The following is a 19,413-nucleotide window of genomic DNA, read 5'->3' on the forward strand; positions in this document are numbered from 1 at the left end:
AAGAAATCCAGTGCAGTTGTAAACCTGCCCCACGCTGTGATACAGGAGTGTGAAACTCGATGGAACAGTAAAGTGGCAATGATGCAGTCAGTCACCAAACAATACCGTGAAATCCAACAAGCGATGGAAGAAAAAGACCAGCTAGACAGACTAGAGGGCATTCAGCTGGACGTGCTGAAAACGATCTCTGAGTTCTTGGTGCTTTTTAAAACTGCTACCGAAGAGCTCGAAGGTGACAAATATCCTACCATTCAGTTAGTGGTGCTTTGGTTTTTCAAACTACAGAAACACTGCGAGCCACAACACAGTGACCCAGAGTACATGGTTTACATAAGAGCACGGGCAATGCAGCTCTTAAACGAGAAACTGTCCCTCAGCATCACCCACAAGCTTGGGACGTTTCTTTGTCCACGTTTCAAGTCCCTCAAGATGTTTCCAGCTGTGGAGAGAACTGCTGTCCATGACGAGGCCAGACGACTCGCCAGGGAATTTGACCGAGAGCGTACACCAGCCCCAAGAGAACCAGAGGCCACTGATCGACGTAAGTAACGACAGCAGCTAATGTAATAACACGGTAATAACGACAACAATTATAACAATGATGATAGCCTAATAATAATAACAAAAAGAATGCCCTATCGGCCTAATCTTATGACAGTTTAATTGTTCATTTAACAACAATTTGGTAGGTTACGGCGGACTAATCAGAATAGTAAAACTGTATTTTCATTTTATTTTTAGCTGAGGGAGCCGAGGGAGCCAAAAGAAAAAGGGATCAGTTCAGCGAGTGGGAGGATGAAGGTGAAGAAGATGAGAAGGATGAGGTTCAGGGCTACATTGACAGCCACTTCTTCTCTGATGGGGATGATCTTCTACGTGTCTGGGAGTCACAGTCCAATGCCTTCCCCATGCTTGCCAAGGTGGCAAGAATGATTCTCTGCATCCCAGCAACGAGTGCATCGAGCGAGCGTACGTTCAGCTCGGCCGGTCGGGTGCTCGAGTCCAGGCGAAACAGACTAAATCCCGGCACAGTTGATGCTATTCTTTTTTTGCATAGTGCACGTTAAAATGTCAATGCCTAGATAAAAATAGCCATATGCGGAACAGAATTCGGTGGCCTATGTGCTATGAGAAAAACAGGTTGTTTGTAAAAGCCTCATTTTGCCTAATTTGCGAAGGTGTTTGTTGTTGAAAATTGTTTTGTTGAAATGACTCGGTGTTTAATTACATTTACAATGAAATGATTAAGTGTTTTATTACATTTACAGTGAAATGACTCAGTGTTTTATTAAATTTACAGTGAAATTACTAAGTGTTTTATTAGGATTCACAGTGAAATGACTCGGTGTTTTATTAAATTTACAGTTAGGCTAAGTGTTTATTACATAGGCTAGTGTTGTTGTTATTATTAGCCTACTTTGTAATGTAATATGTTTGTTACAAATAGCCTAATAAATTTAACAGAATTCTATAAAAACGCAAGCCTCACCTGATGTTATTTCATGATTTATATTGTTTAACCTATTTTTATACTGGCTCGGGATTTAAATTTATTGTTGCCAGTTTTATGTCACTCAGAGCTATTTTTCATATTGAATAAATTTGTATGGCCCATTTAATAGCGGCGGGGCGGGGCGGGGCGGGGCGGGGCGGGCTGTGAAAATAGACGTGTTGGTGCGGGGCGGGCTGGGGCGGGTCAAATTACTTCATAGATGCGGGACCCGCGGGTTGGAAAAAAAGCTGACCCGCGCATCACTAATGCACGCTGTCTGTCTGTGTATGTTTGTCGGTCTGATCTTCCACCATGGACTGCGCTGCAACGATCACCCATCGCTCTTCTCTGCTCTAACCTCTTTTATACAATCTGTGGCTCTAACTCCATCTGACGAGGTTCAGCATCATATCAGGTTCATTAAGGTCTCCCTTTGGCTCTGTGCTAAAACAAGGGATGGCTTCATCACTTGTGTCATAGTCAGATATGTTCACTTGAACTATCTGAGCAGTAAACTCCATGAAACAGCTGATGGAAACGCGCACTGCCGTCTACAGGCGGCAGCGCGCAGTGATACGCAGGGAGAGAAAATAGTGCCAAGCGATTGCGAGGTCTGACTTTTTTGTGAACAGCGGTTTTGTGATGCAAATGTATCACTCTTTTGAACGCATATTGTTTTGAGAGGCAAAACGCTTTATTTTCGTGACCCCAGCCAACTAGCCGGACTACATTCGTCAGGACCAAAACCAGGCCAGAACTCCGCTCACGGGACGCAGTCCGGGAAAAGTCAGTGTCACAGCAGGTAACTGGTGATGGGCATGCCATATAGATTCATATAAAAAGACCTGAACTATCCCTTTAAATCTAGACTCCAAAACAAACTCCCTGTTAGTTTGAGTCTCTTCAGTTCTGCGTCGTCTGGTCTGGTTTTTACTCCAAATATGTGAAATGATTGAGAAGCTGTTGGTGGTGTTTTCCTCTTTCAGACACTGATCATGTGTTTGATGTTGGTTCTGGACTGAGTCCTATCAGCTCTTTAACTAATGACGCTGCTGTGTGGCTCTAATGAACCTGTGTTGGAGCTCTGATCCAGTGTGAGGAGACTGAAGCAGCTCCACCTGAGCTTCACTACATGTTGTGGAGAAGCTCAGACAGTCACAGACAGGAAACAGGAAACACTGACCACTCCTGTCTGCTTCCTGACTTTTCAAAATAAAATTCTCAGCTGCTTTAATCTCTACTGTGACTTCAGTTTGCAGATGACACAGTAACATGAGGACGCTGTACTTCATCAGTCTGATGGACAGAGTGTGTGTGCATGTTTCTGTCTCTGAGGTTTGTTGTGAACAGTAGAAACCGTCTCTTACTGTGAGTCTGAAGGTCCAGGTCCAGGTCCAGGTCTGAATTTTTCAGGTAGATCTTTGGACCAGTCACTCTTCATGGACAGACAGATGGATCCTGGAGACTCTGCTCTCAGTCTCTGGTTCTGACCTCTGCAAACACAAACATGTTTTTATTCACATCACATTGATCACTGATCAGTTCTCTGATCACAGATGCATTGTGGGAAGTGTCCAGTGAGGTCAGCGTCCAGCACCACACACTGTAGTGAAGGATGGAAGCAACACAGCAGCATCAGAGACAACAGTGTAGAGTCAGTCAGTCAGTCAGTCATTAACTGTGTCCAGTGTCCAGCTGCTGAACATCTGTCTCACATCAGCTCTACAGAGGATCACACACTGACACTGCTCAGCATCTGGATCCACTGGCTCAACATCTGGATCTACCTGGACACCAGTTGTCCCTTACAGCCCAGGGAAGAGACACATAAAGACAAAAACAACAACAAACAAACAACAACTTAAGCTGGAACTCATCATCTCAGAGCTGTGGCAAGGAAAGTTTACTTGGACAGCCTGTTTTTACAAACAGTTTGTCTCAAAGGTTTTTACACGGCATCATTACAACATCTTATGAACTTCGAGCCTCACATCGACTGAGGAAAAACTCCCAAGAAAGTAGTGTTTGAAGGTTCACCTTCAGAGTCTGGTGGATCTGGTTCCTGGTTTCTCTCTGTTTCCTTCACATGAGTCTAAGGACTGAATCATCTTCAGATCAGTTTATAGTAGAAACCGTCTCTTACCGGGACTCTGAAGGTCCAGGTCCAGGTCCAGGTCCAGAACCAGGTGCAGTTCCAGGACTGAATTCTGGAGGATTCAATTCTTTGGACCTGTCACTCTTCAGAGACAGACAGATGGATTCTTCCTCCTTTTCCTCCATATTAACATTCTTTCTGAGAGGGAAACCAGTAACACCCCCCCCCACACACACACACACACACAGAGAGAGAGAGAGATAGAAACAAGACAAACAAGTCTGTTCACTTGTCAGACCAAAATACACAACGGAAAAGTAGTTACTTCCTTGTATGAATTTGCCACTACCATAGAACTTTGACATTAAATCCATGTTCATCCAGTCACCATGACCTTTGACCTCTAAAGGCTTCTCAGGTCATTGTTGAGTTCAGGTCAATGTTTGTTCTGAGTTAGAAGAAGTTGTGTGGAAGTGAATCTGAGACAATGTGCTGACGTATGTACGGACTACGTCTGACTCTTCTTCCCTCCACAGTCCACACAGACACACTGACTCTCACACTCTGACACAACAACAACAATAATAAAGTTGTGTTGACACTCCCTCGTCTCAGACTTCAGTTTCTCTCCTTCTGCTCCGTTCACTCTGCAACAGCGGCTGAACACCTTTACCTTTACCTCCTCCCTCTGCTCTGCAGTTACAGGAAATCACACAAGTTCCTGATGACAGTGGCCCTCATTTATGAAACTTGCGTACACCAAAAAAATGGGTGTACACCAAATTCACCCCAAGGATCGGCATTTATCAATCTGAGCGTGAGCGTACGGTACGCACAAATCTCACGCCAGCTCTGACCAGGTGTACGCACATTTGGAACCAGCGTAAAGCATGCAGGAGTCAGGACAGAGGCTGTGTCGGATCATAAATAGATCATACTGATGCAGCGATGCAGTGTTGTTACTGTCATTAGTAAAATAAAACAAAACAAAATGAAATGAAACAAAACAAACGAACTTCAATAAAACAAAACGAAATAAAATAAAACAAAATTAAATAAAACGAAATAACGAAATAAAATAAAACAAAATTTCGAAATTAAATAAAACGAAACAAGTATACAGTACCAGTATGAATTAAAACAACATTTTGAGACAGCCCGATTGTCAGGCTGACATGAGCAATCCTGGGTGATTAAGGCAATGTGTGGCCTGACAGATATCCAGTGTGATTGGTCAGATGCACATTCAATCCCATATTTTACGGGCGAGAAACTTTGACCGTCATCACACATTGATGATGGCAGACCTCCTGCTGTTAGAGGAATACGCTCCTCTCCATCGGGAACGGAACTTCCGCCAATGGGAGGATCTACTGCAGGAGAGCGATGAATGGCTGCTCAGCCGCTTTCGGCTGCCAAGGGATCTCCTCCTCCTCCTCTGCCGGACACTGGAGCCCCAGTTGCAGAGGGAGACAAGGCGCTCCTGTGCTATACCTGTGCCGGTGCAGGTGCTCTCCACGTTGGGTTTTTTGGCCACCGGGACCTTTCAACGGGAGATTGGGGATCGAGCTGGCATCTCACAACCATCCATCAGCCGAACCATGCCGTCAGTGCTGGCGGCAATAAAGTCCCTCTCACGGCAGTACATTAATTTCCCGTATGCGGATGCTCAGCAAACTGTGATTAAAAGTGCCTTTTATGAGATTGCTGGAATTCCTAATGTAATCGGTGCGATCGATTGCACACATGTGCGTCTGAAGCCCCCATCAGACAACGATTATGCATACGTGAACCGCAAAAGTTACCATTCGATTAATGTACAGGTCATTTGTGATGCCAACCTCTCCCTGTTGAATGTGGGGGCACCCACGATTCTTACATCTTCCAAAACAGCAGCGTGGGGACTCGGCTTCAGAGGGGCGCACTGCAGGGCCGGAGTCATCTCCTTGGTGAGTAGCCTACCGGTTAAAGTACTTTTATACAAGCATTCAAGTTACAATGCTAACATTTGGTGTGAATCGTTTACTAGGTGACAAAGGCTATCCCCTGACCGAGTACCTCTTAACTCCACTGGCCCATCCTGCAACTGAGCAGGAGCGCAGATACAACATTGCGCACGTGCGCACACGGGGCACAGTGGAGCGCTGCATCGGGCTACTGAAGGGCAGATGGCTGTGTCTGGGTGCAGCAGGGGGAACCCTGCTGTACACACCCGAAAAGGTATGTGACATCATTATGGCATGTGGGATTCTGCACAATATTGCGCAGAGTCACCGCGTGCCATTTGATGTCCCAGCACAGCCAGATGAGCCTATGCCAGGAGAGCCCTGCCCGGCACAGCCACACCTGAGAGCTGTGCAGAGGAGAGACAACATTATTCAGCGTTTTTAAAAACGGTCAGTAGAGAAACACAGCACAACATTTAATGATCATGGTTTTATTGTTTTTAGTGTGTCATTTATGTTTTTGAGTGTGTCATTAATCGCAACCAGGTTATTGTTTATATGTCCTAACAATTGACATATTTCGTTCTGCCTGTCTAAAACCTCTTGGGTGATGAACCGGGCGCTTGGTGGTGGAGCAGCGTGTGGAGCTGGGGCTGGAGCTGGTGGTGGTGGTGCAGCACGTGGTGGTTGAGCAGCGCGTGGAGCTGGAGCTGGTGGTGGCGCAGCGCGTGGAGCTGGAGCTGGAGCTGGTGGTGGCGGCGCAGCGCGTGGTGGAGCGGAGCAAGTGGGCTCTCCCTCCTCTCCCACTCCTGCCTGGCCCCCTCGCGCGCAGCTTGGACCTGGCTGTTCTGGGGGGGGGGGGACATTTTATTTTTATTCTACTTTGTTTTGCATGGCACCCAGTATAAGTGATACTAATAAAATACAACAAACGTTGCACTTTGCCGACTGTGTCAACTTTCTTACCGTCATCCAGTTCAGGCTCATCGGTGTCCCCACCGCCTCTTATCCCCATGATGGTCGGGGAGCCCATTAACGCTGCCACCCGTTCCTCCTGCTGTGATAGAGTCAGGTCCGGATCAGACTGACCTCCCCCAGTCTGGGTGCTGCTGCGCCTTAACGCAGCAGCTCGTTTTTTGGTAGCAATTTTCATATCGCTCCATTTCTTTATTACCTACATGTAAAGGATTTGTATTTTAGCAGTAGTACATTTATATTTATTATTATATATTATATTATTTATTTTATATTTTACAAGAAATAAAATACAACCTCGGCTGGACTCCGTGCATCAACACCGACGCTGTTCACCACTGCTGTTATCTTTGCCCAAACTGCGTTTTTCTGTGTGCCTTTAATCCCGCTTTTTAGGGAACCAAATAATATTATTTTGTTTCGTTCCACTTCAGTGGTGATAACGTCTATTTCTGTCTCTGAAAAGTTACGTTTCTTTGCCGTCCTCCGAGTCTCCATGTCGCAAAGATGGCGGGGGAGGCCTCTGAAGCATGAATATATAGGGGCGTGTCATTTAAATTACGATTGTTTTCAGCCGCCGGATTTATCAATGCCACGCCGGTTCTACGCCGAAATCAGCAGCGTACACACTTTTAGTGAATCACACGTGACACTTGGCGAGTTGGCGTACACTGATATTTACACCAGAATCTACACCAGATCCTGCGCAAGTTTGATAAATGAGGGCCAGTGGGAGGGGAAGTGAGTTTCTGGAGTAGAGTGGCGCCACCTGCTGGGTAAGTCCTGGTATTACACCTGTATGGACAGGTGAACTCTGACACCATGAATAAACAGTGAGCTGAGATCCAGCTGTGGTAGAAGACCTGCTGCTCCACCACAAATTATAGCTTAGTCTGTTCTCTGTGTGTTGGAACTTAACTCTCCCCGGTTTGGCAACAAGACCATATATGGAAAACACAAGCACAACTAAATGTAAGTCCAGACAGAAAGCAGGAGGATACAAGGAGAATCATCAACTCCTTTTAGAAATGTCACCTTTTGAATATTGGAGGTCACCAAGTGATTACAACTCACATCAAATCTTTGTTTCCTGTTCTATCAGAGAGAACGATCAGACCATGGAAAACTCCAGGTTCCTACTTTGCCATGCTGCTCAGCTACTTGTGATGCTGGGAGGAGCTCCACTGACCAGAGAGTCCAGATCTTCAGGCTTTATCAGACCCAACTTCAGAGGCTCAGAACCGTGGACTCAGGGAGATTAGAGTCCAGCTGCAGACTTCAGTCGTGTTGTCTTTGCCCCAGACTCACGGTTGTTTCACGGCTCAGATGTGAAACGGTTCATAAAAAGGCAGTTTGTTGGGCCTCCTCTTGAGTCTGAGTTGACTCGCGCAGCGGCTTTTAGGATTTCAGGCTGACGGACGGTGGGCAGCAAGGTTCAAAGAGAAAGACCTGCCGCTGTTTGAAGGGAATAAAAAAGGTAGAAAACTCTTCTCCAGAGCTGCACAGATACACATTCAGAGAAGAGTTTATTCTGACTGAGTATGTCCTGGATGCATTTCACTGAGACTGCTACTGATTCTGTTTCTGTCTATGTTGAAATGAAACCACTTCAAAGATTTGAAATACATTAAACTTCATCTAAAAGTGTGTCCATGAAGTGTTGAATCTTTCTGCAACAAAACAAAAACACCTCAGCCTCCTGCTGTTAGTTCTGGTTCCAGTCTCTCCATCAGGCCTGGGATCCTGCTGCAGGGACCTGATCCCATTCAGACCCATTAGAGCTTCAGTAAAGGTCCAGTACAGACACTGGGTGAAGGGGCTTTGTGCACAGTCAGATTGAAGCAGGATGGAAACAAACTAATCGCCAACTATCAGGGTGTGTCAGGGCTAAGCTTCTCTGAAAGTTGTGCTGACTTTGTCGGCCTCTGCTGATGACGTTACAGTCTTTCTTTTTTTTAAAGTACATATTTATCTATTATTTTCATAATTAAAAAAAAAGCAAAAAACGTAAAATCTCGTTTTTGGCACTCAACGCATGGGAACGAAAAACGAGAAATTACGTGGTTGGCACTCAATGAGTTAAGCTTAGCTCATGCTCGACACCGAGAGACAGACACCAATTTTGAGAGTGAGGTAAGCAAAAATGAAATAAGCTACACAAACGCACAGAAATCACCTTCAAAACAACAACATAACTGTGTTCCCTGCTTTGTTGTGTATGAGGAACTATGCAAATCCGGTCCCTCCTCTCCTCCATGTGCATTTTGTTTGCAACGAAGACGGCGAAAAATCAAGACATAGAGCGGTCGATAACATTATATAACGTCTACTACACTGATGTTGCATGAGACGGGAAAAAAAAAATCTTGTAAACAAGTCACAAATCATGTAGTTAACTATCACAATTACATCGGAGCTTTTTAATGAAGGTAAATATGTAGCATAGCTACAGGAGAAATCCTGCTTAGTTCCTCCTTAACTCATGTTTTCATTACTTGTCTTTTATTTCTGTTCTGCTCCAGTTATTTGATGGAAAAAATGAAAAATGATGAATACTAGCCTATTATACTACTATATTGTAGGCATACCGTTTGTTAAGGCAGAAAATAGCAATGGTTGCACCCTTTGTTTACATCAGTGTGCATTATTATAATCAAACTTTTTTTCTTTTTATTTTAACAGAGTGAAGACCCAAGACTGTTAAGTCAAAATGAATCCCTCTGCCCCTCTGCTGCCTCCAGTTTGCTCAGCATCTACAGCCCATCACAGAACGGTGCATTTTCACCTGTTGAAACACCTGTGCCTGGAGCATTCTCAGCAGAGACCTCTTGCAGCAGCACTTCACCTCTGTCCTTTCCTCCATCCCCTCATCCTGCCCACTTTTCAGTTTCTGTCCCATCCCAGACACCCACACCTCCCCCTGTAACATCTTAACATCCCATCCATCTGCCTCACCTTCTCCCTGCAATCCATCACGGAAAAGGAAACGCAGTGTGGAAGACTTTTTTTTTTGTATATTTCTTTATTTCATAGTTTTCACGGTGCTACATTGAGGGCAATAAACTTATGCACCCGTATGGAACTCTCTGCCTCCATTCTTTGGGAACCAAGGGCCGCTACAAACATACTAATGAACATATACAGTCTGTGAACACAGAAGCCTGAGGACACAAGCTTTCTTGGCCCTGCCTGGTTTCAGTTGAGGTCATTTCTCCTGCTGAGCAGAACATTAGTTCAAACACCCTCTCCTGCCAGGACAAAAGACCTTGTGGGGTCATAAAGAATGACTTCAGGTCATGTCTCACTGCATGAGCTGCCCGGGTTGCTCTTGCGGTTGACAGCCGTATTGCTTCCAGGAGGTTGCCATCTCCTGCCACCTGCCTCCTCCATTCACCTGGCAGAAGTTCCCCTGCTATCAGTAAAGTTTGGTGGAATGTATCTAGATGCAGGTGAGGCTGCTGCATCTGTGTGGGCCAGCATGTAGTGAAGGGCCGCGCACGCCTTCACAACATCCACTGTATTCTCAGGGTGGAATTCGATGGGCCGCCCCAAGGATTCTCCAACGTGTGGCCAGTATCCCAAAGCTGTTCTCAATCACCCGTCGGGCTCGTGAGTGCCGGTAATCATACACTTTATGTTCAACACCAAGGTTGAGCCCTGAGAATAAGCACAAACAACATAGGCCTACTGTTAAATATATTAACATGAATATTTTCCAAATCTTTATTATTTAGATGAAAAGTAATTTACACTACCTGGGTAGTGCAGCATCAAGTTCACATGCTGCATCTCCTAGGAAAACATGACGGACAGCTGTGTTGGTACCAGGCAGGTTGGCAGGTGGTGGCAGTTCAAGAGTCCCCTGCAGAAGTCTTGAACCAAATCGACTGTCCTTGAAAATCCTCCCGTCACTCGCTCAACCATATGAGCCAATGTCCACCATGGTGAAACGATATTTAGCATCACAGATTGCCATCAGGACAATTGAATGAGTTCCTTAGTCACTTACTGCATCTGGTGGTGCTTTAATCTGCATGTTTCCCATCAACACATCCCAAACAATTGGGGAAATAACACAGTCTCCAGAAGTCTCGAGAAATCTCTGCCCAGTCTCTGCCTTTAGGTGTCGAAACAAAATCCTCTCTCAGGGCCCTCCAGATGGCGGGGCAAACCTCAGTCACAATCAGTGACACTGTTGTTGACCCCAACTTGTAACTGGCCGCAACAATTTTCTGACTACCACCAGAAGCGAGGATTTGCAAGGTAACAGCCAGTCTCACTTGTAGACTGACGGGACTACGGTGAGTCTTTTCATGGTAATGGTAATGGTCTGTATTTATATAGCTCTTTTACTATACCTGAACGATACCCAAAGCGCTTAGTACATCACATTCACCCATTCACACACACATTCACACACTGATGGCGGAGGCTGCCATGCAAGGCGCGAACCACCCATCAGGAGCAAGGTGGGTAAGGTGTCTTGCCCAAGGACACTACGGCAGCAACCGGGACAGAGCGGGATTCGAACCGCCAACCCTCTGATCATTGGACGACCCGCTCTACCACCTGAGCCACTGCCACCATAAGAACGGCTTGATCCAATGGCAGCAGGTCATCAAAGCGGTGCGCTGACATACGAAAGTACCTGAAGTGCATCTCTTGATCTACAGCATGCATCGGCTTCACGAGCTGGCTGTGTTCCCCAGTGAGATGTGCCTCATTGCATGCAACGGTCGAATTGACCATCTTCTCTTTCGGCGGTGCTTTTGTCTGCTCAGTATCCACAAACACAACAATTCCTCCTCCTCCATCCTTGACTTTCTGGATGCCACCATCATTGTTTACATTCTCTACTTCTTCCTATTGTATTTTTTCTCTACCGCCCCCTGTCTTTGCTGTCAAAATGTTTGTCACTTTTTTGTAACATTATGCTTGTGGCTTGAAATCTGTCAAGGATTGCATCCCAGAAATGAGCCATGAATGCTGTTTCTAATTTCCAGTTTATCACAGAGAGCCCCTGCTTCATTTCTAGTATCCCTTTTTTCATCATCTGAGCCTGCTATTTTTTCAAGTGCATCTTTTATGTGTGAATGGTTTTTCCACAGAGCTTTGCTGGTTTCTGCTTGACTGCTCCATCTGGTTGAGAGTGATTTCAACGTCAAACGTATTCCTGTTTTGTGAAAAACTTTCCCCTATCTACTTGTAGAGGAGGAACAAAAGTAATACAAAGACTGTAAAGTGTCAAAGTAGTGTCCAGCCTCGGGGCTGCTGGCCTCAATGGTGTTGACTCCAACTAAATTTAGGGAGTGAGCAGCGCATGGAAAAGTGTTGTCTCCCAGAGTTCAGCATCAGGTTTGACCTGCACAAGTTCACAGGTTTTCTTAGTCCAAACAACAAAGTCACAGTACTGTGCACCGGTCACAAAGAGCTGTGTTTACACGTGCTTGTAGTACATATGTGCTACATGATGCTCCCAGTTCAGGGAAGGATGAATTCATGATGAAACCACATTTCTCCACTTTCAGCTCCACATGCTACAACTCCGGGGGGCAACCGCCATTCTGACATCCCATCAGTCCGACATAGGCCTCTAATTGTCTAAATGGCAACACATAAAGCAGAAGTAAGCGATCCGGGTTAGCAGTCCCCGCCCTCGTCATGGATCTATTGGTCCTCGTCCCTACGTCACCACATTCACGCGCATCCCTTGGCTGCACACACAGAGAGGACCGCCCCTTTATGCCGTTCTCTCTCCTCATTGGATAAAGGTTGTAGGATACAAGGAAAGTTTTCTCCTCGGCTTACAGCAGAGCAGAGTGACTGACAGACCCGTGTTTCAGACCAAACACTCTATAGAAGTGATTGCTGTCGGAAGATACAACTATTTAAGACTTATATTAACACAAACATTCCACTTACTTCTGCTTTAAAGCAGATATCAGCTTCACGGCCGTTTCGGCTAATGCTGCGTTCAAGGTAGGCTTTTGAAACCGTAAGTTACAGCTTCAAGTCACAACTACGACTTGGTAGCGTTCCAGGTAACCCGTAGCTCGTGTTTTTACCATCCTGTTGTCTGTGAAAGTTCCCTATAACGGCCACTCGTAACTTCCGACCCGTGAACTCGTACCAGATCGAACTGGTATGACTTCACAGGAAGGAAAAACACAAAGTACGAGTTTCTTTGAACGCACCATGAGTTAGCAGCCCCCGCCCTTGTCAGGCATCAATTGGTCCTCGTGCTACGTCACCACATTCACGCGCATCCCTTGGCTGCACACACAGCCCTTCATGCCGTTCTCTCTCCTCATTGGATAACACTTGTATCCCACAAGGAAAATTTTCTCCTCGGGTTACAGCAGAGCAGAGTGACGGAGAGACTCGTGTTTAGGCTGAAATACTTCATGTAAGTGATTGCTGACGGAAAATAGGACTATTTAGGACTTATATTAACAAAAACATTCCACTGATATCTGCTTTAATTTTCTATCCAATGTCCTGTTATTCTGACAATTTCTGCCTCCTATGGTCGGAATGACTGTATTTTTTTCTTTTTTTAAACATCCTGCCTTTCCGACAATTCCTTTAATAGCGTATTTGTTTCCCCAAAAAGATTTTGCACTGGTTGGGCTTAGGCAATGAAGAAAGGAGTTGGTTAAGTTTAGTAAAAAGACCAGGTAGGGGGCGGTGTTTAGCTCAGTTGGTAGAGCATCCGCCCCATGTGTTGAGGCTATAGTCCTCACTGCAGGCGGTGAGGTTCGAATCCCATGCCGAGCGGCCCTATCCTGCCTATCCTAGACAGGCAGACTAGTCCCTGGCCGTTTCTCAATACCCAGTACGCCAAGTTCGAACTCGTGAACTCCGGGAGTCTGGACTTGCGGAGTTCAGTTGGAAGAACGAACTCCCGGGGTACGAGAGGACGGGAGAACGGGAGGATGGTGTTTTTTCTGCATTTGGAACAGGAACGTACTTGATGACGTCATCGTTTTTGCCGGTTGACGGCGTTCAACTTCCGGTTATTTTCACTGGTTAAAATAAAATAAACACTATAAAAAAACAACTCCGTTTCATTTGTATATTTTATTATATATTATATGAGGATATAATATGATGTTTTCTTTTTATACAAATATGAATATAAATTTTCCGAAAATTGCCTATATAAAGGGCGAGTGGCGGGAAAATGTTGTGGGTTTTATTGTTGTAGTGGACAGAGCAGTTACGCAGCGGAAATTGAGCTAGTTATCTATTTATATTGTTATTGTTATTGTTGTTGTTGTTGTCACGTGTCAGTTGTTGTCAAATTGACGACATATGGCGCAGTTGGCCGCTACTTTTATCGCCGGGGCGATGTACGTCGACGCGGAAGAGGAAGCGGAGCGTTTGAGGAGGAGCATCCGCCGGAGGAGAGCCGCCATTCGGCGACGGTCAAGGAGGAGGCGTGTCATCCTGGCATATCTCTCTGGATTGGTTAGTTTGTGTAATATAATATTTTATTTAGTGCTAATTTAAAAAAAAAAAATGACATGACCTTTTTAAATTGCTGTCATGTTGAACTACAACACCTATAGGTTTATTTACTTAACTATATAATGCATACAATTTCTAGTCAAACAGTTTATTGTATGTGGTCCCTGTCAAATTAACTCAACTACTTTTACTACTTAATAACCCTCAGCCTAGGCCCTACACACTTACCTGTCCTCTGTTTTAGCACGCAAACATGAAGATGTTGATATTCAGTCTGAAAGATCTTGTACAGCTTTTTGTCATGGTTTTCAAACGGGAAATAAAGCAACTGAATATGGAGTTAAGCAAACTTCATGTAAGTGTCTATAAATGATTGACATTTGTCATTCAACACAATTTAATAAATACATATTCAATAAATATTAAATACAAAACCATAATAACAAATAGATTAAATACATAATTCATAATAAATAGATGATTAAAAAGGGAATTCATTATAATAAATGCATGATTAAAAACAGACTTCATAATAATAAATAGATGATTACATACAATACATACAATATCATAATAAATAACTAATAAATTGAATATCTCCTCCTCAGGACTCGCAAGGCCCTGTGCGTATTTATGCACAGGTGAATGACCAGGTGCCTATCCTGGCCACTTTCTTCTCCGGGGCTGAGGTGAAGCCGGCGTTCAGGCTCTCCAGGGACAGCATCACCATGCTGCTCCAGATGTTGCCCCGGGAGAAGAGCCATGGATGGAGCCATGAGCTGGAGGTGCTGGTGACGCTCTACTGGCTCGCCTGTGGAGCGTCGTACCGGGTCACCTCCGACGTCTTCTCAGTACCGCTGGCCACTGTGTGCAGGATTGTGCACAGGGTTGTGGATGACATGATGACCATCCTGCCCAGAGTCATCCACTTCCCCAGGGCTGAGCAGATGGCAGAGGTGGGAGCTGCCTTCGCGCTGCTTGCTGGGCATGAGGCATTTCAGGCTGCTGCTGGTGCCATCGACGGGTGCCATATCCGAATTGTTCCTCCTGCAGAGCCACAAAAAAAGAGCTACATTAATAGAAAGCTCTTCCCCTCCATAATCCTACAGGGAATGTGTGATGCCAAAGGCTCTTTTCTTGACATTTATGTGGGTCAGCCAGGGTCAGTGCACGATGCACTGGTCCTCCGGCGGTCACCCTTCTACCACCAGGCCCTGTATCCACCAGCTGGGTACTTTCTGCTGGGAGATGGAGGGTACCCATGCCTGCAGCGCCCTGTGGCCCTAATGACGCCTTATCGCCAGCCTGTAGCAAGTAAGAAAACACACACCGACACACACACACAGACAATTTGGTGACTTTGAATTACATTATACATTTTCACATTTTACATTTAAATATTTTTTTCTAACCTTGAATAGCCCAAGTTGAAGCCTGCTACAACAGGCACCACGCGAGGGCCAGAAATGTCATTGAGCGGAACTTTTGGGATCCTCAAGACGAGGTGGCGCTCAATTTTTCTCAGGGCCCTGGAGATCCGGCCGGTGTTCGCCCCAAAGGTGGTTGGTGCCTGCTGCATCCTCCACAACATCTGTGTGGCAGCCCATGACATCCTGGAGGAGGAGCAGGAGCAGGATGAGGATGAGGGAGAGATGGCGGAGGTCCCAGACGGCGGAGATGGTCCGGGCAATGGAGAGGGGGACGAAAGGGGCCTGTCTGGGAGGGAGGTCCGAGGACGTCTGGCTGCCCAGCTCTCTGCTCCTCGTGACCTGCCTGCATGTCTGGGTGAACATGACTACATCTAGAGAGTAAATATTCACTCTGGCTCTCTAGATGTAGTCATGTTCACCTGGGAGTGTGTAAATATGTAAATATGTTAGATGTCAATGTATATATTGTGTGAATCAGATTAATTTAAATTGTATAGGTGTAAATATGTAAACTATGTAAATATGTTTTATGTATTTTTTTCTGGATATCCCAAATTTAAATTCAATTGGCCCTAATCAATTAAATGAAATTACTGTAAATAACTATTGGTATTTTTTCTTTTCTCTTTTCAATGTAATCGGTTTTGTTTAATCTTTTTTTGGTTCATTCTAATATAAACACAACTGTAAATAATTGTATATATGTTGTCTATCCAATGTTCTTTTTGGTTAATTGTAAATAATTACACACTACTATTTTGTTTTTGTTGTGAATATGTACAGTATCGCTTAAATAAGAATCGTCTTAAACACATCCTAAACATTCAAAAAATTTAATAATACAAGAACAGAACACAAACAAAATAAAATATTACTACAACTAAAACTTATTCACAAGCCTCTCAAAGAGCGAGAGGTACCTCTCGGCCCTATCGGCTGCTGCTCTCTCCCTCTCCTCCTCCCTCACCATGGCCTCTCTCTCTCTGTCATCCTCTCTCTCTGCTCGTGTCTTTAAAAAGTCCAATATTTCACCCTCTCTCTTCCTCTTTCTTCCTGTGCTCCTCTCTCCTCTTACGTCCTCTCCTCCTGCCTCTTCCTCTGCAGAGGTAGAGGCCGGGGTGCTGCTGACCACGCCACCTGGCGTGGCACTGGCTACAACCAGGGGCGGGTTGATGGCATGCTGCCCCTGGAGTGCAGCGTCCATCAGGCTGTACCACTGCCAGGTGGCAGCGGTCACACTCCCGGCCTCTACCCCTTTGCCCGTTGGTGGGTCTTTTAACTCCTATAAATAAGTTATTAATCATTACATTGTGACACTGAAAGTCTTTGGTTTAATTTATGACCTGAAAAATTCAAATTATGTAATTGTAAATTAAAAGAAAATAAAAAAATCCAGAGCTTTCCATCACCATATTAAACGCAAATATATCGAAGGTACCTTATATTTGTCCTTCAAATTGTTCCATTTCTTTTTTGCCTGTTTGGCTGTGATGGGCAGGCCACAGATTTTAACAAAGTCCCTTGAAAAATACATAAATACATTTAATGGCATACTCCCTCCATAATATGGTTTAAGACCGGCAAAGTCGAACCCTTCCCCAGATACACAGGCAATGATGAATATATTATACTCACTCCCATCCCTCCCTCGCCGAGTTTTTCCTCCCCGTGAAGAGGGCCTCGTTTTCGGACCGCCATTTAATGAGGGCCCGGGTCTGCTCAGCTGTCCCTTGAAAGAAATTACGGTCGACAGATTTAATGCACAATACCATACGTTTTTACACTTCTGATGTGTTTAACTAGTCAAACTAATAGGGAACAACAGGGAGTATGAGCGGATAACGTTACACGTTTTGGTCGGTGACAAGTTCTTCATGTTAAATAAAATATAAAACTTAAATAAAACCCTCGCACACCAGACAGACCAATTAATCCGGTATCAAACACCCTAAAGTATTTAGTTTCAGACACTTACCCATTAAATGCAAAGTGAACGGTCACGTTTTACCACTTCAACGATACATAACCAGCGGGCGGCTGATTTCAGAGGGTCGCGCCGGGACACGGCTGTAATCAGCGGGGTAGCAGTAATGCTAACCACCCGGGCCAATGGGCTAGCAGCTAGCGGAGTACGATAGCTGTTAGCACAGTTAGCGGGTGGCTATCACCAAAAACTTCGAAGCAAAAACTACGTGCGGTAGCAATGAATCGACCACAGCACTACTTTGCTCTTATAACAATTATATTCTCGTACAAAAAATAACACTTACATTTCGTGACCCTAAATCAATAATAATTTCTAAACGTTTAAAACTTGTAACTTACAGTTGTGAGTCCGCTCCTCTGCCATTGTTATCCCGAAATGCATTCTGGGATACGTAACTTCCAAAAGTCCACGCAAGTCTCCACCGATGCATCCTCGATGAAATGGGCGGGGCAAGAACACATCCGGGGTATTCGACCGTACTTGGCCAGATGCAAACTTTGAATTGGAACAGTACTTGGTCCGGCGCTGATGACGTTTTTCAAGTCCACAAGAACAGAAGTACGGAGAAGAACGCATATTGAGAAACGGCTCCTGTCTGTGCTCTGCTGCGTAATTACGCACAACCATGTGGGGGTATTCCTCTATCAGCATGTCTTAGCCCTCTAGGCGCAGGCAGGCAGCATGCTTGGATAAAACAGCCCATATCTTTAAATCTACTGCCCTATATTGTTACTGCTTGGTACCACTAGGTGGCGAACACGTTCAGCTTCAATCCTCACATCATTTGTGGGTGTGTTTTTCTATAAAATATCTGAGAAAAAAAAGTTTGTTTGGCGCACAGCCGCTCCGCTTTTTCTCGCGGAGCTCACGCAGCTCGGAGCGACCTTCACGGTCATGAGACCCCCCCCCCCCTCGCATGTCGGAATAGCGGTGGTTATGTCTAAATGGTGAGATGTCAGAGTGGTGGGATGTCGGAATGACAGCATGTAACCTGCAACTCCTGCTTTCTGGAGCAGCATTGGAGTCAGCTGCTCATCTTGTTTCCTGTGTAAGATGGTTTATGTGGATAACACACCTTCTTCACGGTAGACAGCTGGACTGGACAAAGGAGTTGACACCACTAAGTAGATATTTGATTCGGTTATCCTACCGGCTAGTGCTGTGCACCAAAGTGCAGACTTATGTTGCTCTCTGGTTTGCCTTTCCAACGAGGCCGCTTGTGTCTCAGTCACTGCAACCAGGGGTCTCAGGCTTTCACAGTGCTGCAACAGAACTGACAATTCATGGCCATCCATTTCTGGATTGCAGAGGCATTGTAACGACGTGGGCAGAATACATGGTGGAACAGGGTCTTTATGGCTGAATTCAGGCGGTACAGAACAGAGAACAGACCTTTGATCATGCATAACGTTAATGAGTGCAGTGAGGTCACCATCGCGGCTGTTACTGCTCTCTTTCTGCAGGCGACATGCGCAGTAGAACGTCTGTGACGTAGACGTATAATCCCTCTATAAGAAACCTGATCCATGGTGTCCAAGGGTGGAGTTGTAATCAAGGATCATCTGGGGTTTGTGTGGGGGTTCTTCAGCTATCTGGGGAGGGGAGGGGGGGCGGCTCAGGCTTGTTTCTCCTCATCGTGCCAAGTGGGGTGATACCTCGCTGGAGGAGGGCTTCCCACAGCTCGAAGCTTGTGAAGAAGTTATCGCAGGTCACACTGTGACCTTCAGATAACTGCTCCACAAGGTCCAGCACCACCCGCTGGCCTTGGGCCCTCTCCGGCTCGTTTCCCATCTTCCCGAGATATGGCTGAATCTGCCATGCGTAGAATGTGATGTAATGTGTGAGTCACATAACAGCCACATCTTTAAACAGACAACTGGATAAAATCTTGTCTTACATCAGCAGGCTTTTTACAGACAGGTTGTGTCATAGGCTACCTAGAGGAGGGAAATGCTCAATAGTAAAATACATTATTTTGCTTATGCAGTGTGTATTTTAGGGGAGCATACGTCAGTCCG

The 19,413-nt window shown here is 45.3% G+C and overlaps 1 protein-coding gene and 1 long non-coding RNA gene across 2 annotated transcripts; both read right to left on the reverse strand.

Moving 5' to 3' along the window:
• Positions 1–14,357: 14,357 nt before the first annotated feature.
• On the reverse strand, positions 14,358–15,251 carry LOC310995878. Its single transcript, XR_014595861.1, has 2 exons — positions 15,121–15,251; positions 14,358–15,025 (listed from the first exon to the last, which is right to left on the reverse strand). It is a non-coding gene; the product is annotated as an uncharacterized lncRNA (long non-coding RNA).
• Positions 15,252–16,288: 1,037 nt separating this feature from the next.
• Positions 16,289–19,186, reverse strand: LOC310995744 (uncharacterized protein; the record flags this gene model as incomplete). The annotated part of the gene is made up of 5 exons (XM_083984868.1): positions 16,289–16,690; positions 16,847–16,928; positions 17,044–17,137; positions 17,734–17,826; positions 19,051–19,186. 5 exons carry the CDS (start codon positions 19,184–19,186, stop codon positions 16,289–16,291), a joined length of 807 nt encoding a protein of 268 aa, XP_083840994.1.
• Between the last annotated feature and the right edge of the window lie 227 nt (positions 19,187–19,413).

The sequence above is a fragment of the Trachurus trachurus genome (genome assembly GCF_905171665.1).
Source record: "Trachurus trachurus genome assembly, chromosome: 13".
In the NCBI taxonomy this organism is placed as follows: Eukaryota; Metazoa; Chordata; class Actinopteri; order Carangiformes; family Carangidae; genus Trachurus; species Trachurus trachurus.